Below are 24,477 nucleotides of genomic sequence, written 5' to 3'. Positions count from 1 at the left end.
ATAGCATTACTTTGTGCCTCAACTTCTTTATGGGTAAAACATGGATGATAATATTTGGGTGAGGGAGAAGTTTAGAGGAAATAAAAACCACAAAGAATGCACCATCATGCCTGAACGGCTAGCCCAGTTTATGAAGCATCTCATATTAACTGTTTAAACAAATGTTAATTTCATTTCCCTTTCCTTTAGAAGGCTGAATTAATATTTTAACTGTTTAGTGCAAGGGTGAGCAAACTATGGCCAATGGCTCAAATCCATTCAGCCACTTGTTCTTATAAATGCAGTTTCCCTGAGACACGGCTACGCACGTGCATTTCATGGTCTGTGACTGCTTTCCCTCTACACATCAAAGTTGAGTAGTGGCACTCAAGACAATATGGCCCACAAAGCCAAAAACATGGACCGTTTATTCCTTTAAGAAAAAGTTTGCCCACCCCTGGGTTAGCAGAAGAAGCTGTGTTTTAGAGAAACAGATTCCAGTCCTGGCTCCAGTGTTTATTAAGAGTGAGGCATTGAAGAGTAAGTAAACTTTCTGAGCCGAAGTCTTCTCATCTGTCAAATGAGAACAATATTACCAGCCTCAAAGGGCTGGGCTGAGCATTAAGCAATATAAAATAGATCAAGTATCTTAGTACTGTGTCCGGTTCTTCCTGCTCCTCTTGTAATTGATAAAAGGAAGGAAAGACAAAAATCATTATTTGGGGGCAAGAAAAGGCTTTAAAAGCGATCTACTTCAATCTGTGAGCTCTTCAAAAATACTGATTTCTGGGCCTCTCCCCAGAAATTCTGATTTGGTAGGTCTAGAGAAGAAGAATGGTATCCACTTTTTTTGAGAATTCTTTTTTTTAAGTTTATTGGGGTAACATTGGTTAATATAATTACATAATTTTCAGGTGTACATTGTCATTTGACATCTGTATATTCTATGGTGTGTTTAGCACCCAAAGTCCAGTTTCTTTCAGCTGCCATATTGAGAATTCTTTAGATAAGTGATGACCAGCCTGGTGTGGGAAGCAGTGATGCAGACCACACCTAACACTTTACAGATAAAGAAGCCAGTCAGTGAGTACAATGCTATCACAGCCTCCGAAGCCCCTGGTCCCAGGTCAAGGAAGTCCTAGTAACATAGAAAGCACAGACAGCCTTCCTTTTATTCCTCTCTCCCTCGCAGCAATGAGACACAGTGGATGGACTTTTAATGCCTACAGAGGCTTCAACCCAGACCCATAGCCACCAGTTCCTTCTGTGGTATTTCTTGAGGCTCAAAGGACATAGGAAGCTGGGACTTCAGTTTTCTAACAGAGCCACATGAGTATATGTCCCAGATGGTCATGAAGACTGAAGGTAAAGGGTCCAAAATGACCCCAAAGCTGTCACTCACTGACCAGAGTTCAGCAAGCCAGAGTGGGCTCTTCAGGGTACAAACAAGGCCACCCCAGTCCTCGCCTCAGGAACATGCAATGGCTTCTGTTCCCACTCTGTAAAGACACCTCTTCACCCTTCTCACTGCTCTGGAGCCAAGCTACCTGGAGATTCAAGCTGATTGGTATCCTATGACCTAGGGTGTATGACTTAATCTCCCTGTGGTACCATTTCCTCATATGTGAAATAACAGCATTTACCTCTTCGAGTTGCTATGAAAACTAAAGAAGTTCATATGAGCCCTTAAATAGCACCTGGCACTAAGTAAGCAGCCCGTGGTATTAGCTATTATCATTACCTCACACCATTCTCCCTCTCAGTGCTCCAGTGCCTCGAACATGACAGTCTCTCTCCCACCACAGGACTCTGAACGTGCTGTTCCCTCTCCATCTGTAGACTCATTCCACCCCCAGATCCAACTCACTTTGTAGGTCTCAGCCAAAATATCACTTCCTCAGACACTCTTTCCCTGACTATCACAGCTGTCTAGGTCCCTTTGTTACTTGATCATATGATCTTTCTACAGCTGTAATTGGATGCTTATTTGTAGGTGGTTACCATCCATCACACTCATAGGACCAGAGTTCCCTGAGAGGATGGAGAAGTAATTTTCTGCATATTACTTGATATCAGAAAACCTTCCTACATGTTGACCACATGATGTTGAGAGAGAGAGAGAGAGAGAGAGGAGAAGGGAGAAGGGAGGAGGGAGGAGGGAGGAGGGAGGAGGGATGGAGGAGGAGGAGGAGAAGGAGGAGGAGGAGAAGGAAGAAGAAGAAGAAGAAGAAGAAGAAGAAGAAGAAGAAGAAGAAGAAGAAGAAGAAGAAGCAGCAGCAGCAGCAGCAGCAGAAGCAGCAGCAGAGCAGCAGCCATGTCAAATCTGTTAGCTCGGCTCAGTGACAGAGCGACAGTAAGATTCCAGGAGCCACTTGGAATATAAACTATCCAGAACCTTTTAAGACAATAGCTCTGGAAGTGGCCCATGGCCATCTTTGTTGGTTGGCCAGTCACCCAAGAGACTTGTGGCCACTCAGAGTAAATAGTCAAAAAAATAAAGAAGGAAGGAAGGAAGGAAGGAAGGAAGGAAGGAAGGAAGGAAGGAAGGAAGGAAGGAAGGAGAGAGAGAGAGAGAGAATGTTGGGAAGAGAGACCTCATCTCCAACTGAGTAGCCATGAAACGGAAACAGAGAAATCGAAGCTATTCAAACATAGGTCTTTAATCTGTTTGTGATACCTGTTGCCTAGGCAGAGAAAAGTCCTTCGAAGGTCAGAGCCCTTCGGCACACAGTGGGAGAGAGCTCTTTCCTGCCCTCACCCTGGGCACTGCAAAACTGGGCATAAAGTATCATCTTTTCTGTTTGCAATTATTATTATCAGTAAAATCCCATCATAATGATTCTGTCAGCTCTCCACGTTGCTTTTTAGTAATAGCGGTTGATATGAATGAGTTTATTGCTAAAAATCACTTTCCTGATCTTCTAAATCTGAGCATGGGATGAAAGTGGAGGTGCCTCTCTATTGTAAACATCCCTTGCCAAGCCTGGACCTAACTCAGCTCCTCCACTGCTTCCCTGTGACCCTGGCAGGGGCGGGGCTGGGGCAGCCTTGTCCTGAGAATGGGCTTGGAGCTGCATACACACAGAAAGACCTGTCCTCTCCTCACTTCACCTGCAAATGTTCAGATGGCCACATCCAGTGGAGAGGAGCAGGAGACAGAGTCCTTGGGCACCAAGCTGTGTCAGTACCAGAGAGTGGCTTTAGTTCTCTCTCAACTGCATCAGCTTTTCTTCCTATCTTCTATATAAACTGTTGACACTTTCAAATCTTATGTAAAGTCTTACACAAAAGCAGCTTCAAAACAGCCCATCCCCTTCCCCTCAATCTGATTTTTTTTCCTTAGCCCTTTCAATATAAAAAGTCTGGAGCCACCACTAGCTTTAAGCACAACTTGGACTTAAACTTCACTTTGATGATTGTTCTTGCCACCTCTCTGGGCCTCATGTGTCCTCTCTGGACCTCATGCGTCTAGTGAAGGGACTGGACTGAACAACCTTTAACTCCTCTCGCATCCTAATAGCCTGCATAGCCACTGAGGTCTTATGTGCCATCAGCATGCAAGGAGCACAGACACACTCACCCCAGTCTTTGGTCCAAGTTGCTTCTAGTATACAGTCGATCTAACAATTTCTCATAAGGGACCAAATGGCAAGTTAGGACATCCTCATCCTTATCTGTTGAGGTTCCTGCCTATCAGGTGTGGGCAGTACAGGTTTCTTAGATAGCTGGCCAGCCATTCTTCCCTGCCAGCATCTGCCCCAGTTGTCTCTGGTCTTTTAAAGCTCTGAATGTGACACAAGATACCTCGTTGAGTTATACTTCTTCCTGTCTTTCTTGGGCCTGAATGTCTGTTGCTGAGTCTTCCTAATAATGCCTTATATAATCATTACAAGTCCTTAATTTTTGTCTTATTTGATCTTCTTAATAATCACATGAGATGGAAGAGTTAGAGTGCCTGTTATAAATTAACCACTTCTGATGGTATGAAAGGGACTTTGAGAGTTGCTGGCTGAAAGTTCCCATAATATGAAGCAGGGATCAGGGAAGGGACAGGCCTCACAGGAACTGAGAGAAGTGGCCCAGCTCTACCTTCAGGGCTGAGAGTCACAGCAAAACTCATATTGAGACCTTATAGAACATCTTCAGAAATTGCTTACAATGAGGAAACCAAGACTTGGAGAGATGATTTGCCAAAAGCTCATACCAGCTGGTGGCAGGAAAAAAAAAAAAAGACTAGAACTCAGTTCCTTCTGCTTCATTGGCAGAGGAGTTTTTGTTGTTGTTGTTGCACTATTCCAATAAGCTCAAATTTGATGTGTCCTCTGCTGTGGGCTATTATAAAAATGAAGAAGAGGGAGCCAAGCCTTCAGGTCCCCATCTCCTGGAGGAGCAATCACTGTGCAGGGCAGGAGGGCAGGCCAGAGAGCAGGCTGCACAGAGGACTCTGGCAGCTTGAGAAGAATGGGCTGTGCCCCGTCGGCTGACATACCTGGGCCCTCCACACAAGGCTCATGTCCCACCAATCCCCACCCTCCCCATGTGCTTCCTTCTTGCCCGGGGAGGTGCTTTGCTCCTCCCATGCAGCACCCACCTTCCCAACCTGTGTGCTTTGTCCTTGGACAACACCCCACAAGTTCCTGGTGTCGCAAGGTTCTGGGCGAGTCTCTAGCAACCATCCTCAGAAATGAGATTTATAAAAAAGACAATGAAACAGGATACCAAACGGAGGGGAAAGTCATGGAGAGATAGGAGAGGGTAAATCAGGCTCTTCCTTCCTGGAAGCTGGGTATTGAGGTTCCCATGCAGGGTGGCAATTTATTCCAGCAAACCCTAGAGGAGGTCTAATGTGTAGCTGGCCAAATTTTAGTGTCCCTTTGCCAGCTTGTGACACCATGTTTTAGCAATTATCATCCTTAAATGTCTCAGTGGAATTCACACATGGGGACTGTGGGGATGAAAACTACTGCTCGAATTTTTTTTTTCCCATGAAATACTATTTAAGTTGTAAATTCAGTACTTCAATTCTTGACAACAACAATGAAGCTGACGCCACTGCTTCATTGGCCTTTTGCTGTTAGAGTATCTTTGGGCGCCTGGCCCTGGATCCAGCCTGTCGTGCTGACAGTTTAAGCAGTATAGGTATCTGGTGCCCTGGGGACCTAAGTTTAAGCTAAGCACTGCGCCTCTGAAAAGACACCATGGTGCCTCTGGGCATGAAGCATTACAAAGATGCAAGGGACATGGATGGACCTCGAGATCATCATGCTAAGCAAAATAAGCCAGACAGAAAAAGTTGAACATCACATGATATCACTTATATGTGGGATATAAACCTAAAAGCAACAAAGGAACAGGACAAACAAACGGAGACTCATGGACATGGACTATAGACTAGTGGTTACCAGAGGGTAGGGGATGAAGGGAGGGGGAGATAGATGGGTAAAGGGGTCGAAATGTGTGGTGACAGAAAGAAATCTAACTATGGGAGGTGAGCACAGTATAAATATGTATATGCCTGATTGTGAAAGTGTAGAGCTGAAACTTAATAGATTTCATTAACAAACGTCACTACTAAGAAAAAATAAATAAATGAATTTAAACAAGATGCGAGGGGAGACTGACCACATGTCCTGTGCCTACTGTGCATCAGGCGCTGTCTGTTCCCTTCTCACGTTATCGCAGTCAGCCATCAGTACCCTGTAAATAATGCCTGTCTTTCTTTACAAGGAGAAAACTGAGACTCTGAGAAATCACTTCAAGAGAGTAAGTCATGGAAAAAACAATAAGTAAGAAGGGGCAGGGAGAAAGAGGTGTGTTCTGTGCCGGGAGTTTCATGGGAGAAGGAAAGTTATAACTCAGATAGGAGGGGCTCCAGTACGGGGGAGGGCAGACGAAGATAGCCCTACATCACCAACTAGATAGGCCACTGGGTGGTCTGTAAATACAGACCTGGAGAGTGTTTATTTTCTGAAAATCATGTTTCCCTCTCTCGGGCTCTTGTTCTGTTTGGCAGCCCTGGTCCCAGCATCCTTCACATGTTCCCTTAGAGGCTAACATCATCTCTGGCCACTTTTACCAGCAGAGGCCACAAGACTGTGTTCTTCCTCACTCAGTCCTCCTCTTTGTTTTTTTGTCAACATCTAGAGGGAGCAAAGTCAGAGGCCAACATCTTCTTGCTTAGTAGAGGGAGCGTTAAATTAATTAGCGGGTCATCACTAAGGGCTATGTTGGGTCTGGTCGGGTGCCATGGGGATTCAAAAGAATAGAAGATGCAGTAATTGATTTTTACTAATAAGTATCTAATAAAATGTTAGACATAATTATAAACAAGCCATTTCTTGTCAGGTCCTTAGGCCTGTGTCTATGTTGTTGTCATCTTTTAGAAATTTTGTGGCACACTGGTTTCCATAGATGTACATGCCAAGTCATTCTTCAAGGTCAAATTTAAATATTACTCTCACCGAGAAACTGCCCAGCCCAGGCTTGAATGGCCTCCTGTCTGCTCCATGCTTCTGACACACTGTAACTCTGATGAAGCTGTGTATGCTTCATTATCATGGAAGTGTGTGCCGCCCCCACTAGACAGATGACTCCTTCAAAATATAACGAGTGAGCTGTGACCTGATACATAGAAGGGGGTCAAATAATGCTTATTGAATCAATGAATAAATAGAAAGCAATGCAGGAAAAAGTATATATATTTGCATGTGCAGACAAAAGAAGGTTGCACCCATTGTTGTGGTTGTGAGAGTCCTGGAGAGTGCCACGATTAAAAGCAAAACGAAGGCAGGGCAGAAAAAAGGCAATGCAAAGTCTCAAAAGCCAGACTGTCACATTTAAACCCAGCCCCACCACTTGGTAGATGAGTTAATTTCACTGAGCCTCCATTTCCTCATATAGAAAATGGGGGTCATAATAGTAGCTGAACTCAAAGAGCTGATGAAAGATAAATGAGTTAATACACAGAAATCATATAGAGGGGAGCCTGGCACTTCCTGAGTGCTCAATGTGTTAGCTATGTTTTTCTCATCGGGAATAGAAGTGGGAAAGAGGTTTTCCCTTTATCTCCTCTTGTGTTATTTGAATTTTTACTCCAAAAAATTAGACAATAAAAAGAAAAAAGAAAAATAAGACAGCAGAACTTTGGCTCTCAGCAAAAAGGCAGACTAGATATCCTAGTTGATTCTCTTGAAATAAACTATAGAATTCTGGATAAGATACCACACCAAAACAAAACAAAAACAAAAACAAACAAACAACAACAAAACCTTATTGAATGAATTATCTTGCAAGAAGGTAGGGAATACTCAGGTCAAAATTTAAATGAAGACAGGATTTCTGAGTATTGGACAGAGCAGTGAAGCTAGCTTTTTTCCTAAGGACAGTCAACTTGACTTTGACTCACAGGCTGCAGGAACAAGATAAAAAGCCTAGAACCTGTCCAATGTGGTTGTCTAGTGGGATATGTTCTCTTACAGTTGAGAAGCAAAGGGTTATACATTCAGTGTGAAAAAGAACTAGAAACAAATGCTTACCCTGCCAGGGACTGCAAGGAAATTATCCATCTCAAACCTTATGTTGAATCAACAGAAAAAAAAAATCTCTCCTGAAAGCTTGCAACAGAAAAGAGGCCTTCACATGGGTATGCAGGCCAGATTCATATCAGTTTCTTGGTCTAAAAAAATCTCTTTATAAAATCTAGTTCACAAAAAAATCATCAGATTTGTATGGAAGCACCAAAGTCCTCAAATTGCCAAAGCCATCCTGAGAAAAAAGAACGAGGCTGGAGGCATTACTCTGCCCAACTTTAAATTATACTACAAAGTGACAGTAATCAAAACAGCATGGTATTGGCAGCAAAACAGACACATGGACCAGTGGAACATAATCGAGAGTCCAGAAGTAAACCCATATTTATATGGGCAAATAATTTTCAACAAAAAAGCCAAAAACATACAGTGGAGAAAGGAAAGCCTCTTCAATAAATGGCGCCATGTGCAAAAGAATGAAACTAAACTGTTGTCTATCACCACACACCAAAAGTAATTCAAAATGGATTAAAGACCTGAATATAAGACCTGAAACAATAAAATGCATAGAAGAAAACATAGAACTAAACTCAAGGACCTTGGACTTAAAGAGGATTTTATGAATTTGACCTCAAAAACAAGGGAAGAAAAAGCTAAAAGAAATGAATGGGACTACATCAAACTAAAATGCTTCTGCTCAGCAAAAGAAACCATCCACGAGGTAAAGAGACAACCATCCCAATGGGAAAATATATTTGCAAACAACACCTCTGATAAAGACCTAATATCCAAAATATACAAAGAACTCATACAACTCAATAACAACAAAAAACAAATGATCCAATCAAAAAATGATCAGAGGACCTGAACAGACACTTCTCCCTAGAAGACATATAAATGGCCAACAAATATATGAAAAGATGCTCAACATTGCTATTAGGGAAACGCAAATCAAAACCACAATGAGATACCATCTCACACCTGTTAGAATGGCAATAATCAACAGGACAAGTAATAACAAATGCTAGAGAGGATGCAGAGAAAAAGGAACCCTCATATACTGCTGGTGGGACTATATATTGGTACAGCCACTATGGAAAACATTATGGAGGTCCCTCAAAAATCTAAGAATTGATCTACCATATAATCCAGCAATCCCTCTACTGAGTATTTACCCCAAAGACTTGAAAACCCATATCCAAAAAGATATTTGCACACCAATGTTCACAGCAGCATTATTCATAGTGGCCAGGACATGGAAGCAACTGAAGTGTCCTACAATAGATGATTGGCTAAAGAAGCTGTGGTACATATATACAATGGAATAATACTCATCCATAAGAAAAGATAAAATACTGCCATTTGCAGCAACATGGATGGACCTCGAGATAATCACACTAAGTGAAATAAGCCAGACAAAAAAAGTTGAAAATCACATGATATCACATATGTGGGATATAAGCCTAAAAGCAACAAATGAATAGGACAAACAAACAGAGACTCATGAACATAGACTAGTGGTTATCAGAGGGTAGGGGATGAGGGAGGTGGGGGTAGGTAGACAGTTAAAGGTGATCAAATATGTGGAGGTAGGAAAGGTGAATTAGGGAAAGGAGATAAATATATAGTAGCTGAAGGAAACTTGACTTTAGGTGGTAAACACACAATAGAATGTACAGATGTCAAAGTATAATCTACACCTGAAAATTATACAATGGCATTAACCAATGTTACTCCAATAAAATTTTTTAAAAAATCTAGTTCACTGTGATCCCATCCTAGAAGTGCTCCCAGGTTCTTGGCAAAAACTATTACAAGTCTTTTCTGAAGGAACCCACCTTCAACCCAGGCATCAATGAATTCTCACAAATAAAGTTCCAAGAAAGATTATGAGGATACAGTCAAAATGAAATAGATAATTAAACAATTCATAGTGAGAATCTGCAGAAGCTAACTCACAGATTTCAGCTATTAGAGTTAATAGAGACATGGAATATAAACTATGTTTATCATGTGTGAAGAAAGTTAAGAGAAATTTGAAAATATGAGGAGCAAGTGAAAAATATAATGTCCAATCATGTTGAAAAATAAACAAACCAAAGTTATAAAATTGAAAAATAATAAGAGTTGAAATGTAAGTCATAGACAGATTGAGTGATAGATTAAAAATGCTGACGAGAGAATTGGTAAACTGGAAGATTGATCCAAAAAATTATCCAGAATGCAACACAAATACACGCACACGCGCGCACACACACACACACACACACACACATTTAAGAGACAAAACCAAGTTGTTTAAGTTGATAAATAAGTTTCCTCTGTGTTTCTTTTTAATGTTTTACCAAATTTTGATACTGAAAAATTGAAGTCCTACCTAATTACATACCAGTCCATTCTGATACTAAATATAAATTATGTACTAAAAAAAAGTGGAAGACCAATCAAATGAATTTTCCCACAAGGCAAAATATTCCTAAAAGCAGTGTAAGAATTTCAAAATTATATTGTGCACACCTTAAAGCTTTCATTTTTTACTTTGTGCGGTTTCTCTCTTGCTTTTATAAGGATAAATTTCAATGTCTTTTTGTTTGCCAGATTTATATTTAAGAATTGCAGTCTCTAAAAGCTTCAGAAGCTAAAATTTTGGGGTATTTCATTGAGAACATTTTCATTAAATTTTTCAATTACGTTAAAAAAGATACATCGAAAACTTATAGTACAGTTACAAAATGTTTATCACTATTATTTCAGTGAATTCACAGAACAGTTTGTCAAAGGCTCAAACACTTGTAAAATCCTATTGAAGTATATTTTTTATTTACCAGCACCTTTATCACCAAAAAAATTTATCTCAATATTCTGTACCTACAAAAAATTTTATAACTTTCAACAACTATAGCTTCTATCTCAATTGGTAAAATATCATGACTTGTTTGGACACAGTCGCAAATTACAGGTGTCACAACCTATTCCAAGTACATTCCTGTTCCATAGGCTTCTTAATTTAGTTAGGACATTATTTTTACCACATTGTATTCACATTAGTGCCAAAACAAAGCAATTTATCTTCACTATTGGAGTTTAAAATGGTAACAATCACAACAATGTCAGTTGTTTCACCTTCCAACAACTTTGAAACTGTGACTTGGAATAAAAAAGATCTGGACCATTATTGGAATTAACTGATTTCCTATTTGAAAAATCTGATGACACTGATTTAAAATTAGAATCATTTAGCTATTTGCCAAGTTCTTCTTTTGCTAACTGAGCCAACGTATTAATAGCTATCACTTGAACTTTTGTTTGTGCACAAGAAATATTGGAACCGAAAAAAAGTGAAATTAATTTAGAACAGTCATTTCATCTAAGTGAAAAGTCATGCATCATAGGATGTTGGGCAAACACATCCTTCGCACTGCCTATGTTAAATCAACGTCTTTGGACCCACTCTTAAAATAACTACTAACTTTTTGGCATAGATGTTGCTACTTCTTCAGTAGATTTGTGTCTTCTGCTTTATACATGTTCAAATAGAAAGCAAATGGCTAAAATCCCTTTATGCAAGTTATACATCCATCATTAACTTTGATGAAAAGTAGAAATCTAGTCCTTAGTTTTTTGTTGAACATACGCTTTTGTTTATTTATAACTTTTGCTGTCAAAGTATTTTTTAACTAAGAAAGCACTATCAATCAATCAATCAATCAATCAAGTAGATAGTGTGGATTTGCACTGGACAATAAAAGGCAAAATCACCATAGCAAGAGTGCCCAAATTACTCTATACTCTCTACAGCAGGATTGCTCAGCTTCCATCCTGCTCCTGTTAATGATTATTTTCCAGGCTTCCCATCAGACCTGCCACCCATGGTCTGGTGATCTGGGGCATTGAAAGGCTGCAGGCAGAGGACACAGCATAACTAACTGGTAACCAGACGGTTGACAAGGCCAGCATCCTCCAATAATAGTTTCACCACTACCTGACTCCAAGCACACCTCATGTTATCAGTGACTGTCCCCCTGGTGTACTTGAGAGGGAAATATGACCAGAGCCAGGATTAAGGTAAAGAAAGGTAGGCACTCACCTAGGGTGCAAAACTTAAGAGGGTACAAAAAATCTGGCAATCGAGACAAATAATATTTTAATATAATATTTTAAAATACCAAAATTAGTTCAAAAAATCTATGCTGAGCTAAACATCAAAATTTTCAACAAAGGCAAGATTCAACACTGCATTTGTGCAGCCCTAACAGTGAAGGCCTCACTCACCTCATTCCGATGCCAGCCCATGGATCCTGCCTTGATGGGGTGAGTGAAGGAGACCTGCGAGGGAGGAGAGACGGCCTTGAGAAGGGGGAGGCGGAAACCTGCCGTTGTCCAAAATCCCCACCCTTCTGTCTCCGGTGTCCCTGCTTTACATTTTCTGCTTACTGAGATTAAAAGTCAAGCCTATGGTCATCCGAAAACATGCTTGTTACTCTGGGGAAGTGGATGGCAGAGAATCAGGGAAACCCTAAACACACCTGTGTGAGACCGTGGCGATCTCTATATAGTCCACTAGGCCTGACAAAATGGGTGTTTCAGCCCTACAAGAAGTGCAGCTTTGATATGTGACCTTCCCCTCATTGTTAAGTTGCCACTAAAACCATAAAGTTCAATAAATGCAATTCTCCCCAGCCCCCTTGTTAGTAATTAAAATCTCAAAGAAGTTACATTCTAAACTTCTCTCCACAATTTGCTTTTGACTCTGCCACTGGAGATAAAGTGGCCCCATCGGCATTTCCCAAATCAAATCTCTATTCACCTGAGTTTCTCATGTGTCATTATACTTTGAGCTTTAGTTCCAAGTGCCAACAATGGGAATGTTACAGAGGACTAGAGTTTGTCAGTGGCATCATCCTGTGATCCAAGAGACAGTTACCACCGTGTGTGTCTGTCCCATGCATACTAGCACAGGCTCAGGACCCACCAGTGTCTCAAATGCAAGTATGAAGACTCTTGACAGGAGGTTTCCGTGATTAGAGGTTCACCAAGCTAGTAAGTGGCTTCAATCAATCCTTAGTAAGAGCCTTCATGCTGGGGAGGAAAAGGTATGTTATTTCTCCTCCCTTACATTGCTCTGTGGACTCGCTGTCATTTCTCTTCTCAGTTAGAAAAGAGGCATGTTCTGTCCTCTTGCTCCACCTCAGCTACCCCCACCCCGAGTCCCACCATTGAGGGGTTGGATTTCTATCGTGAATCATTGACTTCCCAAGATCAGCTGACTGATCATGTGTTGGTGCTTCCCAGTGGTAACTGTCTGCTCGTCCAAATCTGGCCCACCTCTGCTGACAGAAACACTTGGGTTTAACAATACTTGGTTTGGCTCCACAAATCTAAGATTCATTTGATGGCAAATCTATCATGTTAACCATCTTTAACCATTTCTAGATGGTGTTTAGAATGGCTGCAAGCTTTTCCTTGATATTTTTCACAGCGACTGAATCATAGACTTTTCTTATAACACACTTCAGTTGACAGAAAAAAAAAACAGAAGATCATTAGATCATTGGTATATTTTTCTGTTCTAAATGCTGAGTCATCAGGGTTTAAGGTATTTTTTAGGTATAACTTACCTACAGTGAAATGCATTGTACCTCAGTATAAGTTCAACAAGATTTCATGAAAGCATACCACTCAAGTTACCCACATCCTTATAAAATACAAAATATTTCTATCCCCTCAAAAAATTCCTTCATGCCCACTCCTACTTAATCTCTGCCCCACCCTAAGTAATTGGGGTTCTGGTTGCTATCACCACAAATTAGGTTTGCCTGTTCTAGAACTGCATGTAAGAAGAATCACTAATATATATTGTTTTCTTGTCTGGCTTTTTCAACTCAACATAACGTTCTTTTATATTCATCATGTTGTTGGGTGTGTGTGTGTGTGTGTGTGTGTGTGTGTGTGTGTGTGTAGTTTATTCTTTTTACTGTCATTCCATATACCAATGTATGAATATACCATAATTTGTTTATCCAGTCGCATATTTATGGACATTTGTATTATTTCTAGATCTTGGAAATTATAAATAAAGCAGCGATAAATATTCCTGACTAAAGAGTTTATATCTGAGTCATTATTAAACCACATGGGTTCTTCTTTAATCACATGTGTGGGGGTCAGACCAGCTTGGACAACGGCCAGTGACATCCCCTCCTTTAGTTCATTCTAAATCGTTGCAGACTCTTGGTTCCATCTGTCTCTGCATCCACTTCTTACAGTCTCATTGACTGTGCCCTTGCTGTCAGCTGGCACTTTTTTTAATGAGTCCACTGACAGTGCTATGAATCTGCATTGGGCTTGAAGATCAAAACTTGTGCTTTATAAAATTGTGTATAACACAGCAGTGAGGGGCTCTGCTATTACCAAAAATGCTTTGGTAGTGTGCAAATATTCAATCATCTCTGTTGGCCTCTTTGGTTATAGTTTTGTGAGCTCGAGCTTAGTTGAATAGACAAAGTTGCTGGTCAAGTGATCTGGCTAAATGAGGTACCTAGATTCAGAAGATTAAATAAGTGTCCTGGAAGAAAACACTGACTGATGGAATGTTAGTGATCTCAGGTAGAAAGACAGCGCTCCCTGACAAAGAAGGAAGTGGGGAGTAAGGAGTGGGAGGGGAAAGGATGGAGCAACATTTTGTTCAGAGGAAGAGCCAGAGAGTGATACCAGAAAGACTGAATTCTGCAGAGTTCCCAACATCCCGGTCAGTGCAGAAGTTGGTCAACTAATACTTGCTGAGAATTTATTTAAGGATTTAATGTCAAGAGTTAGAAAATTCTGACAACCCAGGTCCAGTAGGATCACTCCTATAAGATAATCCTAGCTGTCTGTATAACAGAAAACATTGAGCAATAATTATTCTTACATAATAGTCTTGACATATGTTCAGACTAGAAGGAATAAAGTTATGCAAATACATTTCTCCCGCTGCATTTATTTTCATTCAAAAACCATTTATGGAGCCCTGCTATGTGCCAAGAAATTTGCATATTTATTTATTCAATTAAGCTTTCATCAAGTTTTTACTACATCCTAGGTTGAGGGAGGCCAAGGATACCAGCGTGAATAAGTCACAGCAACTGCCATCCTCAAAGGTTCTGTGAGCGATGAAGATAGAAGTATAGATAGATATGCAAATAGATAAATGAAGTGAAGTGTAATGGTCACAAGGTTAGAGATCTTCACACCAGTAAAGGCAGGGCACTGAATGCAAACATGAGGACATGATGACTGGGCCAAGCCATGAAAATAAATAGGAACCAGCCAGGTGGAAACAGGAGGGAAAACATCCTAAGCTCAGAGACAACTATATTCTGACAAGAGACAGCTGACTACCTTACTGACTGCTTGTGGACTGTAAGATTTATCCACTCAGTGAGCTTCAGTCTTGGAGACCTGCGTGTCAAAGAGGGCCTTGTCCAGCCTACCACTTGTTTTTGAAAATAACATTTATTGGCACATGGTCATGCCCAATAGTTGCCTTGTCTGTGACTGCTTTCACACTATAAAGGCAGAGCTGAGTAGTTATGACAGAAACTGTATGGGCCACAAAGCTTAAAATACTCACTTATCTGTCACTTTACAGAAAAAAAAAATGTCTACCCTTAAACTAGAACATAGCGGCCATGCTCTCAGCTATCATCACTCCTGGTCATTTGAATTCAGAAAGATGTGGTCCTTTAAAGGAGACTTGAACCAACACAGGAAGAAGTGAGTGGGGATAAGAGAGGGTGAGGACTAGAATTGGAAGGGAAAGACTGTGTAAGAAGGGCATGCTAGGACAAATCTCTGGTGGAAGAAAGGCGCCTTCTGCACCAGTAGGGCTGGTACAGGAGGAAGTTACGAGGCTACTGCACTTGTCAAAACATCGGGATGCTGCACTTGTTAAAAGATTGGGATTCTTTTTCACAGCAAGGTAGTTTCACTTGGCCTTTTGCAGACTTACATTTTGCCAAATTCAAGGGACTTTATGGAGAGTTCTTTTTATAAAGCATAATCATGCATGATGAAGACAGTACCTTGGATTTTTCAGTGGGGAGGCCACATAAAATTCAAATCAGAGCCGAGGGCCATCCATGGAACAACTGGAAATGGAGAACATAATTCATATCTCACACAGCCTCCAGACCCCTATCCCCGGCAGCCTGATGATTAATGCGCAAACTAGAAAGACATTTCATTGACTGCCTTCTAGTCCCGTGAGCACAATGCAGTCGATAAATATTTATCGAGCGTATGTTCCTAGGGCTTACAGCACTTGCTCCGTGATAACTTATAATCTAATAAGCAATAATTGTTCAGGGTGGTTACAAATATATATTAATGTACATTAATGGAACCCAAGCTAGGAATAGGCAGTAGAAAAGAAAATATGCTTCCATCTACAGATGAGGTACCCAAATGGTACTAGCTTTGGGGTAAATAAGAAAGGAGCACGTCGCACAAGCCCCAGAAGTGAGGACCACAAGAGAGAGAAGAAGAAAGAAAAAAGAAAGGAAATTTATAAATGGCTGTATTTTGAACAAATAAAAATATATATTTTTTTAAAACCAATCTTTTTTACTCTCTCTGGCTTTATGTGGGTAATACTTCCATCTGTCACTGAAATGGCTCCTACACTTGAATAACAGCAGAGAGTTAACTGAAATGGGCTCCCAAATTGCAGTTTTTTGCAGTAGAGATAAAATATGGCTTTCTGCCACCCATTTGGAGCTACAGCACCAATATACTGATGTAATCCCCCTTTAGCCCCAGTCGCATTAGATTGCAAATAGTGTATCACCAACTTGGGCACAGGAACGGATATCAGGGTACGTTTATTTAAGATTGACCACTTATCCTGAGTTAAAAGCAAATTAAAATATTGCATTTGAGATAATACTTAAAAGGGGTGATGCAATTACCAAATCCTCCCCTGTGCATCCTCTTTAATTTCCTGAGAAGCCTGAGAATGTACAGCCGCAGCGAGAGTAGCAGCCCGGGTGGTGCTGAAGAGGAAAGGCATCTTCATGGCTGTGAGTCCAGTGAAGAGTAAAGATTTTGCCCATGGGAAATGATCCAATAAGCAATCCTACAGTTTTAATGCAAACACTCAGAGATTCCGGCCATGACCATCCAGGTCTGCCCCTTCGCCAAATTGGAAAGAAGACAAAGATAGTGGTTGCACAAGTCTACCTCTGTCGACTCTTATTTTGAGGTTTCCCATCCATGACAACCCCATGACTGAAGAAGAAATTAATGCTTTATTGTTGTCAGACAGCAAGAAAGAGGCAGATCCAGGAGGAAAGTAAAGAATTCTCAGGGTACTTTTCCGGAGGCCACCCAAGAGATGCCGGGTCATCAAGTCTATAATATACAGGACCTCCCTTGAAAGTAGCTGCGGCCCCTTGGAGTAACCTAAAGAAGACAGGCAATACTTGATTCACCGCATCTTAAGAGTTGTTTTTGACCTTTTGATGCTATGTAGATGGCAGTTGAGTCATAGGTTGTATGGCTGCCAACTCAACCAAGGAAATTTACCTAGAGATTTATAAATTACTACTCAGCCCCACCACAATATCTTTTTCAAGTCTCTTCCTAATTTGACTTTCTCTGTTGACTTCAAGACCACCTACTCACTTTGAAAAGAAAAAAAAAAAGGAAGAAGGACAAGATCCTGGGGTGTCCTTCCTAGAGGTTATCATCAGATCTGATGATACATGTAAAAGGCTAATCTGAGGCATCCTGCTATCCAGCCTCCATACACTGAACCCCTTCAGTGGCCTTGCTCTTAGAAACCAGAGAAGGAAAGCCTAAATTTCTAGCAAGAAATGTAGGAAAGGTATTATAAAGTGTCAGATTCTAAAAGGAGAAAGCCTTTGTGAAAACGGAGCCATCAAGCTTCCTGGACAGGAAGTCTAGAGAAGGGAGGGATGCTCTGAATGCTTCCTGCCTTCCAAGCTGGATACTCAGCAGATTCACCCCAAACCCAGCTCTGCACACCTCCTATTCTCATGTAATGATCCACCTGCCATTCCAAGGCTTGATTACCTCTGCAGCCTCCTAAAGGCTCTAAGGTACTTATCAGATTACCACTGGAGGTCATGAATTCTACTGTCGTGCTGTGGCTGCTTATTTATGTGCCTATTCTCCCTGGAGAAATTAGAAACTCAGTGTCCAGAAGGGAATGCTGTGTTCTGCATGCAGCAGGTGTCCAGTGTGAATAAATTGAGTGCATATAGAATGAAATTTCTTGTCACCCTGGCCCTAGTTCTGGCCTAGAGACTCTAGGAGTCCAAAGAGTGTAGGAAAAGATGTATGTAGGATTCTGCAGAAGCAGCTGACAGCTGTGAGGCTAACTGCTCCTTTCTGGTCTCCATTGACCATTTTGTCCCATGGAAACCAGGAATACCTGCATATCAGAGAATCAAATGTGCGATTCTGAGGTTTTTTTTCAGATAATATTTATATATAAGACATAATTCCTTCTCTGAAAAAAAAAAAAGCAGACATATTTTAAGGGATGGATCCATAAATGCTGCAAGAGAAATACACAAAAGAATATATCTTTTCAAATGGAGCCAGAATTGATGTGACTATAGTGGATATGAAATGCTGATTAAAATATTTATTATTCCTTAAAGATCTGCTGCACCTCAGAGGCTGCACACGAATTCAAACACATAGACACTTGCATTCAGAGGAAACCATTAAGTGCCTGGTCCCAGGTGCCGGGAGATGGAGGTTCGGGCTCCAGGCACTAAGTGGTTGTTCCCGCTGCTTTCCCCTCCCCCTTCCTTCAAGGAGGTGTTACATACTCTGGCCTTTGATTTGCAGTGTCTGTCTCAGCAGGAAGAGACTGCCTTTCTCCTCATAAAAAGTCTTGTTAGCCACGCTCTGACTTCTAGATGTCCAAAAAATTAATGAGGATTTCTCCAGGAGCTGTTGTTTTTTGCTGGCTTTAGGCCACTGCTTTCTCACACATACACAGATTGTATGGGTCTAGGTAGAAGTGCTAGCCTTTTAAATTACCACATGAGGACTTTAAAAGATACTATTTCTGTAACCATTATTTTTCAATCTAAAGAGAATAAAGGTAGGCATTATATTGAATAACTTTACATTTTTTTCTAATTCCACTCTCAGCCACTGACCTAACTTGGACATGGTGTCCCTAGTATGAGCATTTCTATGATGAAAACTTCTCTCGTAGAATGTTGCTAGATGGATTCTGAAATAATTAAAAATATGACTGATTTTTCTTATGGATTTTAGCGTTTAATGTCATAAGAGTCATAAGACTTAAGAACAGAACATGAAAAAGGTATCAGAAAATAGTTGTAAAAATCACCAGGAGTCAAGGGTTTCCAGGAATTTTTCATTGTCAGGAACAAGGCGTAATCACTAACGTAGATTTTGGTGACTAAATCAGAACTCTGTCTTTTCTTCTCTGTCCCAGGTACATGGCCATCATCCATCCCCTCCAGCCCCGGCTGTCAGCCACAGCCACCAAAGTGGTCATCGGTGTCATCTGGGCCCTGGCTCTCCTGCTGGCCTTCCCGCAGGGCTACTACTCGACCACAGAGACCCTGCCTAACAGGGTGGTGTGCATGATCAAATGGCCAGAACATCCTAACAAGGTTTACGAGAAAGTGTGAGTAAAAGCGACTCCCAGGGCCCCCTTTGCCCTTCCGTGCTCCTTCTTCCTTTCCGCATTCTTTTGTCAGTCAGGATTTAATGTGTATCTGTAAGTATCCTTCAGTACCATTCTGATATGGGGTTGATGTGTCTGTCCATAGTTATCATAGGACTATTATGTCCCAAATACTATTCTGGACTTTGAAATAAAATTAAAACAAACAAATAAAAACATAAGGCCTGGATCCTGTTATAGCAGACCCTTTGAGTGGCCTTCCATACCCTTCCTGCTTTTTACCAGTGACTTTGCCCTGCGGTGTCTGCATGTCTTTGCCTGGGAACTTCCTCCTGAGTTACAGAATGCCACTCTGCCTTCTTGCACAGCATGCCGGAGGGTGGAGGACTGATGAGAGTTGCGTATGAAAATGCCAGCTCCCTCACCCCACAGATGAGAAGCCTCCGAGGTGTGTGTTTTACACTGTGTCCAGGGTTTCCTCTTGGGATTAAGCTACAGTTGCCTGGTGGCAGCTGGCTCAATGATGTACCCATGTCCGCCACTTTCCCTTCTTTGTACCATGCCCCACTCCCCACTGGCGTTTATATCTCGAGTTACTTGCACTTGAATCTTTATCTCAAGATCTGCCACTGGGGGAAACCAAACAAAATGCTTACCTTCCGGGATTTTACAGTCGGAGAAATGAGACATACACATGTAAAATGCACGGGAAAGCAAGGCCAGCACAGGGCAGGCCTGGTGAGATTCCGGGGGTCTGACTGATGACATTTAGGGTTTTCCAAAGCTATTCTTGTAATTTTCTCCAAGAGGCAACATTGAAATGGCTTATTCTTTGTTTAGTTCTGCTCAAGTGAACAGCGAAGTGACATAATATCAATTTCCTGTATTCAGAGCGCTTTGATACTGTGGGTCTTTTAAAAAATCCTCTATAATTCTCCAGTCCTGAGTGTATTGTGTGAATTGTAGAACAACACTGATGTTAGAATCAGCAGATCTCAGTTGTAATGACAAGGTTGCCAGTTACTAGCTATGTGACTGGGCAAGGATCACAGTCTCTCCTCCTTGTTAAAATGGCAGATGATAAAGCACTGGTTCTCATAAACAACTGCTGTTAAAAGCAAATAAGATAGTGTTTCTCAAATGTAAACTATTAAATGCCATACAAAAAGTAAGATATTGTTATTGAACCAAATTCATCAGGCAGCAGTATAACCATTACAGACCTTTGAACTTATTAAATGGTAAAAGAAGACACTATATCTGTCAGCCCCCAAGGTCTGAGAGTCCAAAAGCCTGTTGCGTACTGTTGTCCTGTCCTGGAATGATCCGGGGAGCAGGAAAGCGGCTTGCCAGAAGGCAATACATAAAGCTCAGACTTTGCCTTCCTGACGCAAACAGTGGGATTTAATCAATCAAGCCATGGGGGGGATTAATGCTCAGTCTAGAAGGAGATGGAAAATTATTCTTTCAAATGAAACTACAAGCCTGAGCAAGGTCTCAGCAGAGAAAGAAAATAGCTTTACAAGCTGTACAGGACACATGAACACGTTCGAGCCAGAAAGTTCCCTCAAAAGGAAAAAACGCAGCCCTCTGAATCAAAGCTTATTATCCAAACTGCTTTAAAAACTGCCATCGACTTCATGGACATTCTTAGTTGTCATGATCTTTTCAAAGTCTGATCACCTTTCCACAAATTTTATTTCAAATATACACAGGTTTTTTTATTTTTCAACAAATTCAAATTTTAACTTGGAAATAAAGGTTTATTTTCCCACAGGTTTCTGGAGTATTGTCCAAGAAATTAGTGTTTTACTTTTGAATATGTTGCTGTTTTATGCTTATTAACAACTAGAAAGCCCCTGTGAGAGTCAATACAGTGTGTCGAGTCTCAAATTGTCTTTTTCCATGCTTTGAGAATTTCTGGTAGCTGCTACTGTAGGCATGATTAGGTTTGTCATCATTGTTTATTTCATGATTTTATCCTAAAAAAAAATGAGTCTGGATTAAGAGTCTCTGATTTTATCTACCCAATATGTATAAAATGTTTATGGATGCAGTAATAAATTGAAAGAGTCCATATCTGCCATTCACATATCAGTTATGATGCAGACAAAAGTCAAGTCCATAGTAAGCATCAGTAAACCTATTTTCTGTTTGTCAGTATCCTTCATAATCTCATAATTGTTATGATATATTTTTAGGGAATTTAAATTTTACCAGCTCTAAACAGACTACTAAATTATACTCTCTTCTTCAAGAATTGATTGCCATTTCCACGGCACACCTTAATCCCAAATTAGAAACCAGAAGGAAATTTTGTTTTGAGGCAGTATAACAATTAGCATAAGCTCACGGGCTTTGTAGTTAGATGAGGGAACAACTTCCAGCCACATCACTCACTAGTTGAGTCATAATGGTTATTCCAGACTCTAAGCCTAACAGTATTTTCCACACAGAGGTATTGAGAGAAGTAAGTAAGATACATACTTAGCCCAGCACCATGTACATGTTAAGAATCTAGTGAATGTTAAGTACTGTCATTAGCATCACTCATCAATCTGGATGTACAGGCAGATGACTGGCAGCAGATAGTTTGGCGAGCTGATGCTTAGGCCCAATTTGTCTGATGAATAATTTGTGCCAGCAAATTACCTAAAAAGATTTTCTGAAAAATCTTAAATTTCTGCATTTGCCCTCTGGCTGCAGGGTGAACTTCCAACCCCGATTATTAATCATTTAGACTCTTTAGTAATAGATGGATTAAATTAAGCACTATTAAAGAAAGGCAATACAATAAAAGAACAGACAAAGGTTTTGAACCTGAACTTCACAAAGAGAAATAGCTAAATGACCAATAAATATACAAGAAGGCACACAACTTCATTTGTCACCAATGCAAATTAAAAACCATAATGAGATCTTACTACACACCCATTTGACTATAAATGTTAAGAAGCCTGACTAAACTAAGCACTTAGAATTTTGGGTGAAGATAAGGAACAATGAGAACTTTGTTGACTGCTAGAAGTATACATTGATAAAACCACATTGGAAAACATTTTGTAGTATCTAGAAAAGAAGATGCTTATTTATGCCCTATAACCCCCCCAATTTCACTCAGAGGTAATTACCCTAGAAAAACTCATGCATCTATGCACCCACATACATTTAACATACTGTTCATCTTATCAACATTGTTCTTTATTTCCCAAATTGGAAATATTCCAAATGTCCATTATCAGTAGGATGAATGAAATACTGTGGTACAAGCATGTAATGGAACACTATATAGTTAATAGAATGAATAAAATGTAGCTCCATGCAATGTAGATGGCTTATAAACAAAGTTTTAAAGCAAGCAAAATGAAAGTACATCTTTCAGAGGACTTAAGAAGGTGGTAAAACAAAAAATGCAAGCATGAAAGTGAGGACCATGATTACCTCTCACGGGAGGGAAAGGGGTGTGATCAAGATGGGATGCTCAGCGGTATGTGAGGAAATGGCATTGTGTTCTTGAGCTCAGTGGTAACAGCATGAGCGTTTGCCTGAAACTTACTCGTTATACCAGGTAATTTGATTTATGCACTTTTTCTGGTATGTATGTTTCATATTTATTAACATAAAATTAAATTCTATTTAAAGAAGTTTGCTTTTACAAGCTCTCAAGAGATTGCTTTCATTGGGGTAACCCCAAAAGTTTCTCCATAAGAAATTATCTTCCAAGGTCTGGGGTTTTGCCTGGGATGACATGTCAGTTCATAAAGTTCCTTTTTTCAACTACACAGTACTCCATATTATAAATATACAATGTTATTTAACCAGCCTCTTTGGGGAGACTTTGGATTCTCTCCAACTTTTTGCTATCAAAGAGTGCCGTCACCAATAATCTCTACATATATCATGCAAGGCTATCTGTAACTTAAAACTTCCAAAATTGGAATTGCTGAGTCAAAGATACATACCATTTAATTTTGATATTTGTCCTCTATATTGGATTGCACTAATTTACATTCCCACCAGCAATATAGCAGAGTCCCTACTTTTCCACAGCCTCATCATATTGTCAAGCTTTTAGATTTTGGCCCATTATCATTAAAACTTGCATTTCTCTTATTAGGAGTAGGGTCGAACATCCTTTCATAATTTCAGAGCCTTTTGTATATATATATATATCTTATAATCTGCTTATTTCATTTACTATATCATAAGCTATTTCTTTTGTCATTAAACATGTTTCTACAACTAGATGTGACTATATACACACATATGTGTATATGTGTACATAGATAATAATTACTCTAATGGTTTATCTTAGCTGACTAGTAAGGTAAAACACCAGACTTCAAGTGGGTTCTTCCTAGCTACATCCCTAGATCTTGAGGGGACTGGTTCAGTGTCCTCTGCCACCCTGTTTATGTTTACATTCCACAGGTATAGAAAATTACGCTAACATCATAACATTCATAAAAGTGGACACTTGGGCTTATAATTAATTCAATATTATTATATTTTGTCATCAAGTCCTGCAATAATTAACAATGTGACAACTTAGCCATGACAACCTACTCTTGTGAAATTGTGACACTACGCAGGAACTCCTATAAAGAAAGGTAGAGTCGATTGGCTGGTGAGGAAAAAAGATTTCATGAGTAACCAAAAATGACTCTTCCTTGTGGAGAAAAAAACTCAGTGAAAGAAAGATGAAAATATAAAGGAGAAACATTTGGCCTTGCAAAATGCATCGACCTCTCTGCTCTGTTAAAACTAGGAGGGATGTGCTGTAGCTTCCCAAGTTTTTCATGGTCGAGCCCACTCCTGAGGATGCTGTACAGGCCATCAGGTTCCAATCAATGGTCCAGGAGGGTTCTGGGGCAACACCCTGAGGATGAGGAAAATGAACAACCCAACATTTATTTACCGAAGGGTTTACCACCAAGGCCGAGAAAAAGTCTGTAATGAGGATGAAAAATGAGAAAAACACCCTAAAGAATGAGATTTAAAAAGCCTGAGGAATTTCAGCTTCCCTGAATCATTTATTAATATTGGTCATATGTCATTTTCTGTTAATTAAACTTTTTTGTACATAACTTTGTGGTAGATTTTAGCATGAAGTGAGACATGCCTATTCTGAATTTCAAATATTACAGATACACTGAGAAAGGAGGCTAGTTCAGAAAATAGTGTCACTCATGGCTCTAATTACCTGGAGAGTTTGTGGACATGCACACAAATGTAGATATATTAACTCTACTATAATTCTCTATAAGTACCAGTTATAACAGAAAACTGGCA

General features: G+C 40.2%; 1 protein-coding gene across 1 annotated transcript in view; it reads left to right on the top strand.

Annotated features, from left to right (window-relative positions):
- TACR1 (tachykinin receptor 1) overlaps positions 1-24,477 on the top strand; it is a 137,090-nt gene that overhangs the window by 51,077 nt on the left and 61,536 nt on the right. The window contains exon 2 of the mRNA XM_016130698.2: positions 18,991-19,185. Within this exon, the coding sequence (XP_015986184.1) occupies positions 18,991-19,185 (195 nt within the window). The remainder of the gene's footprint in view (positions 1-18,990; positions 19,186-24,477) is intronic.

Source organism: Rousettus aegyptiacus, unplaced genomic scaffold (assembly GCF_014176215.1).
Source record: "Rousettus aegyptiacus isolate mRouAeg1 unplaced genomic scaffold, mRouAeg1.p scaffold_m13_p_7, whole genome shotgun sequence".
Classification (NCBI taxonomy): Eukaryota; Metazoa; Chordata; class Mammalia; order Chiroptera; family Pteropodidae; genus Rousettus; species Rousettus aegyptiacus.
This window is presented reverse-complemented; position numbering and strand designations above follow the sequence as displayed.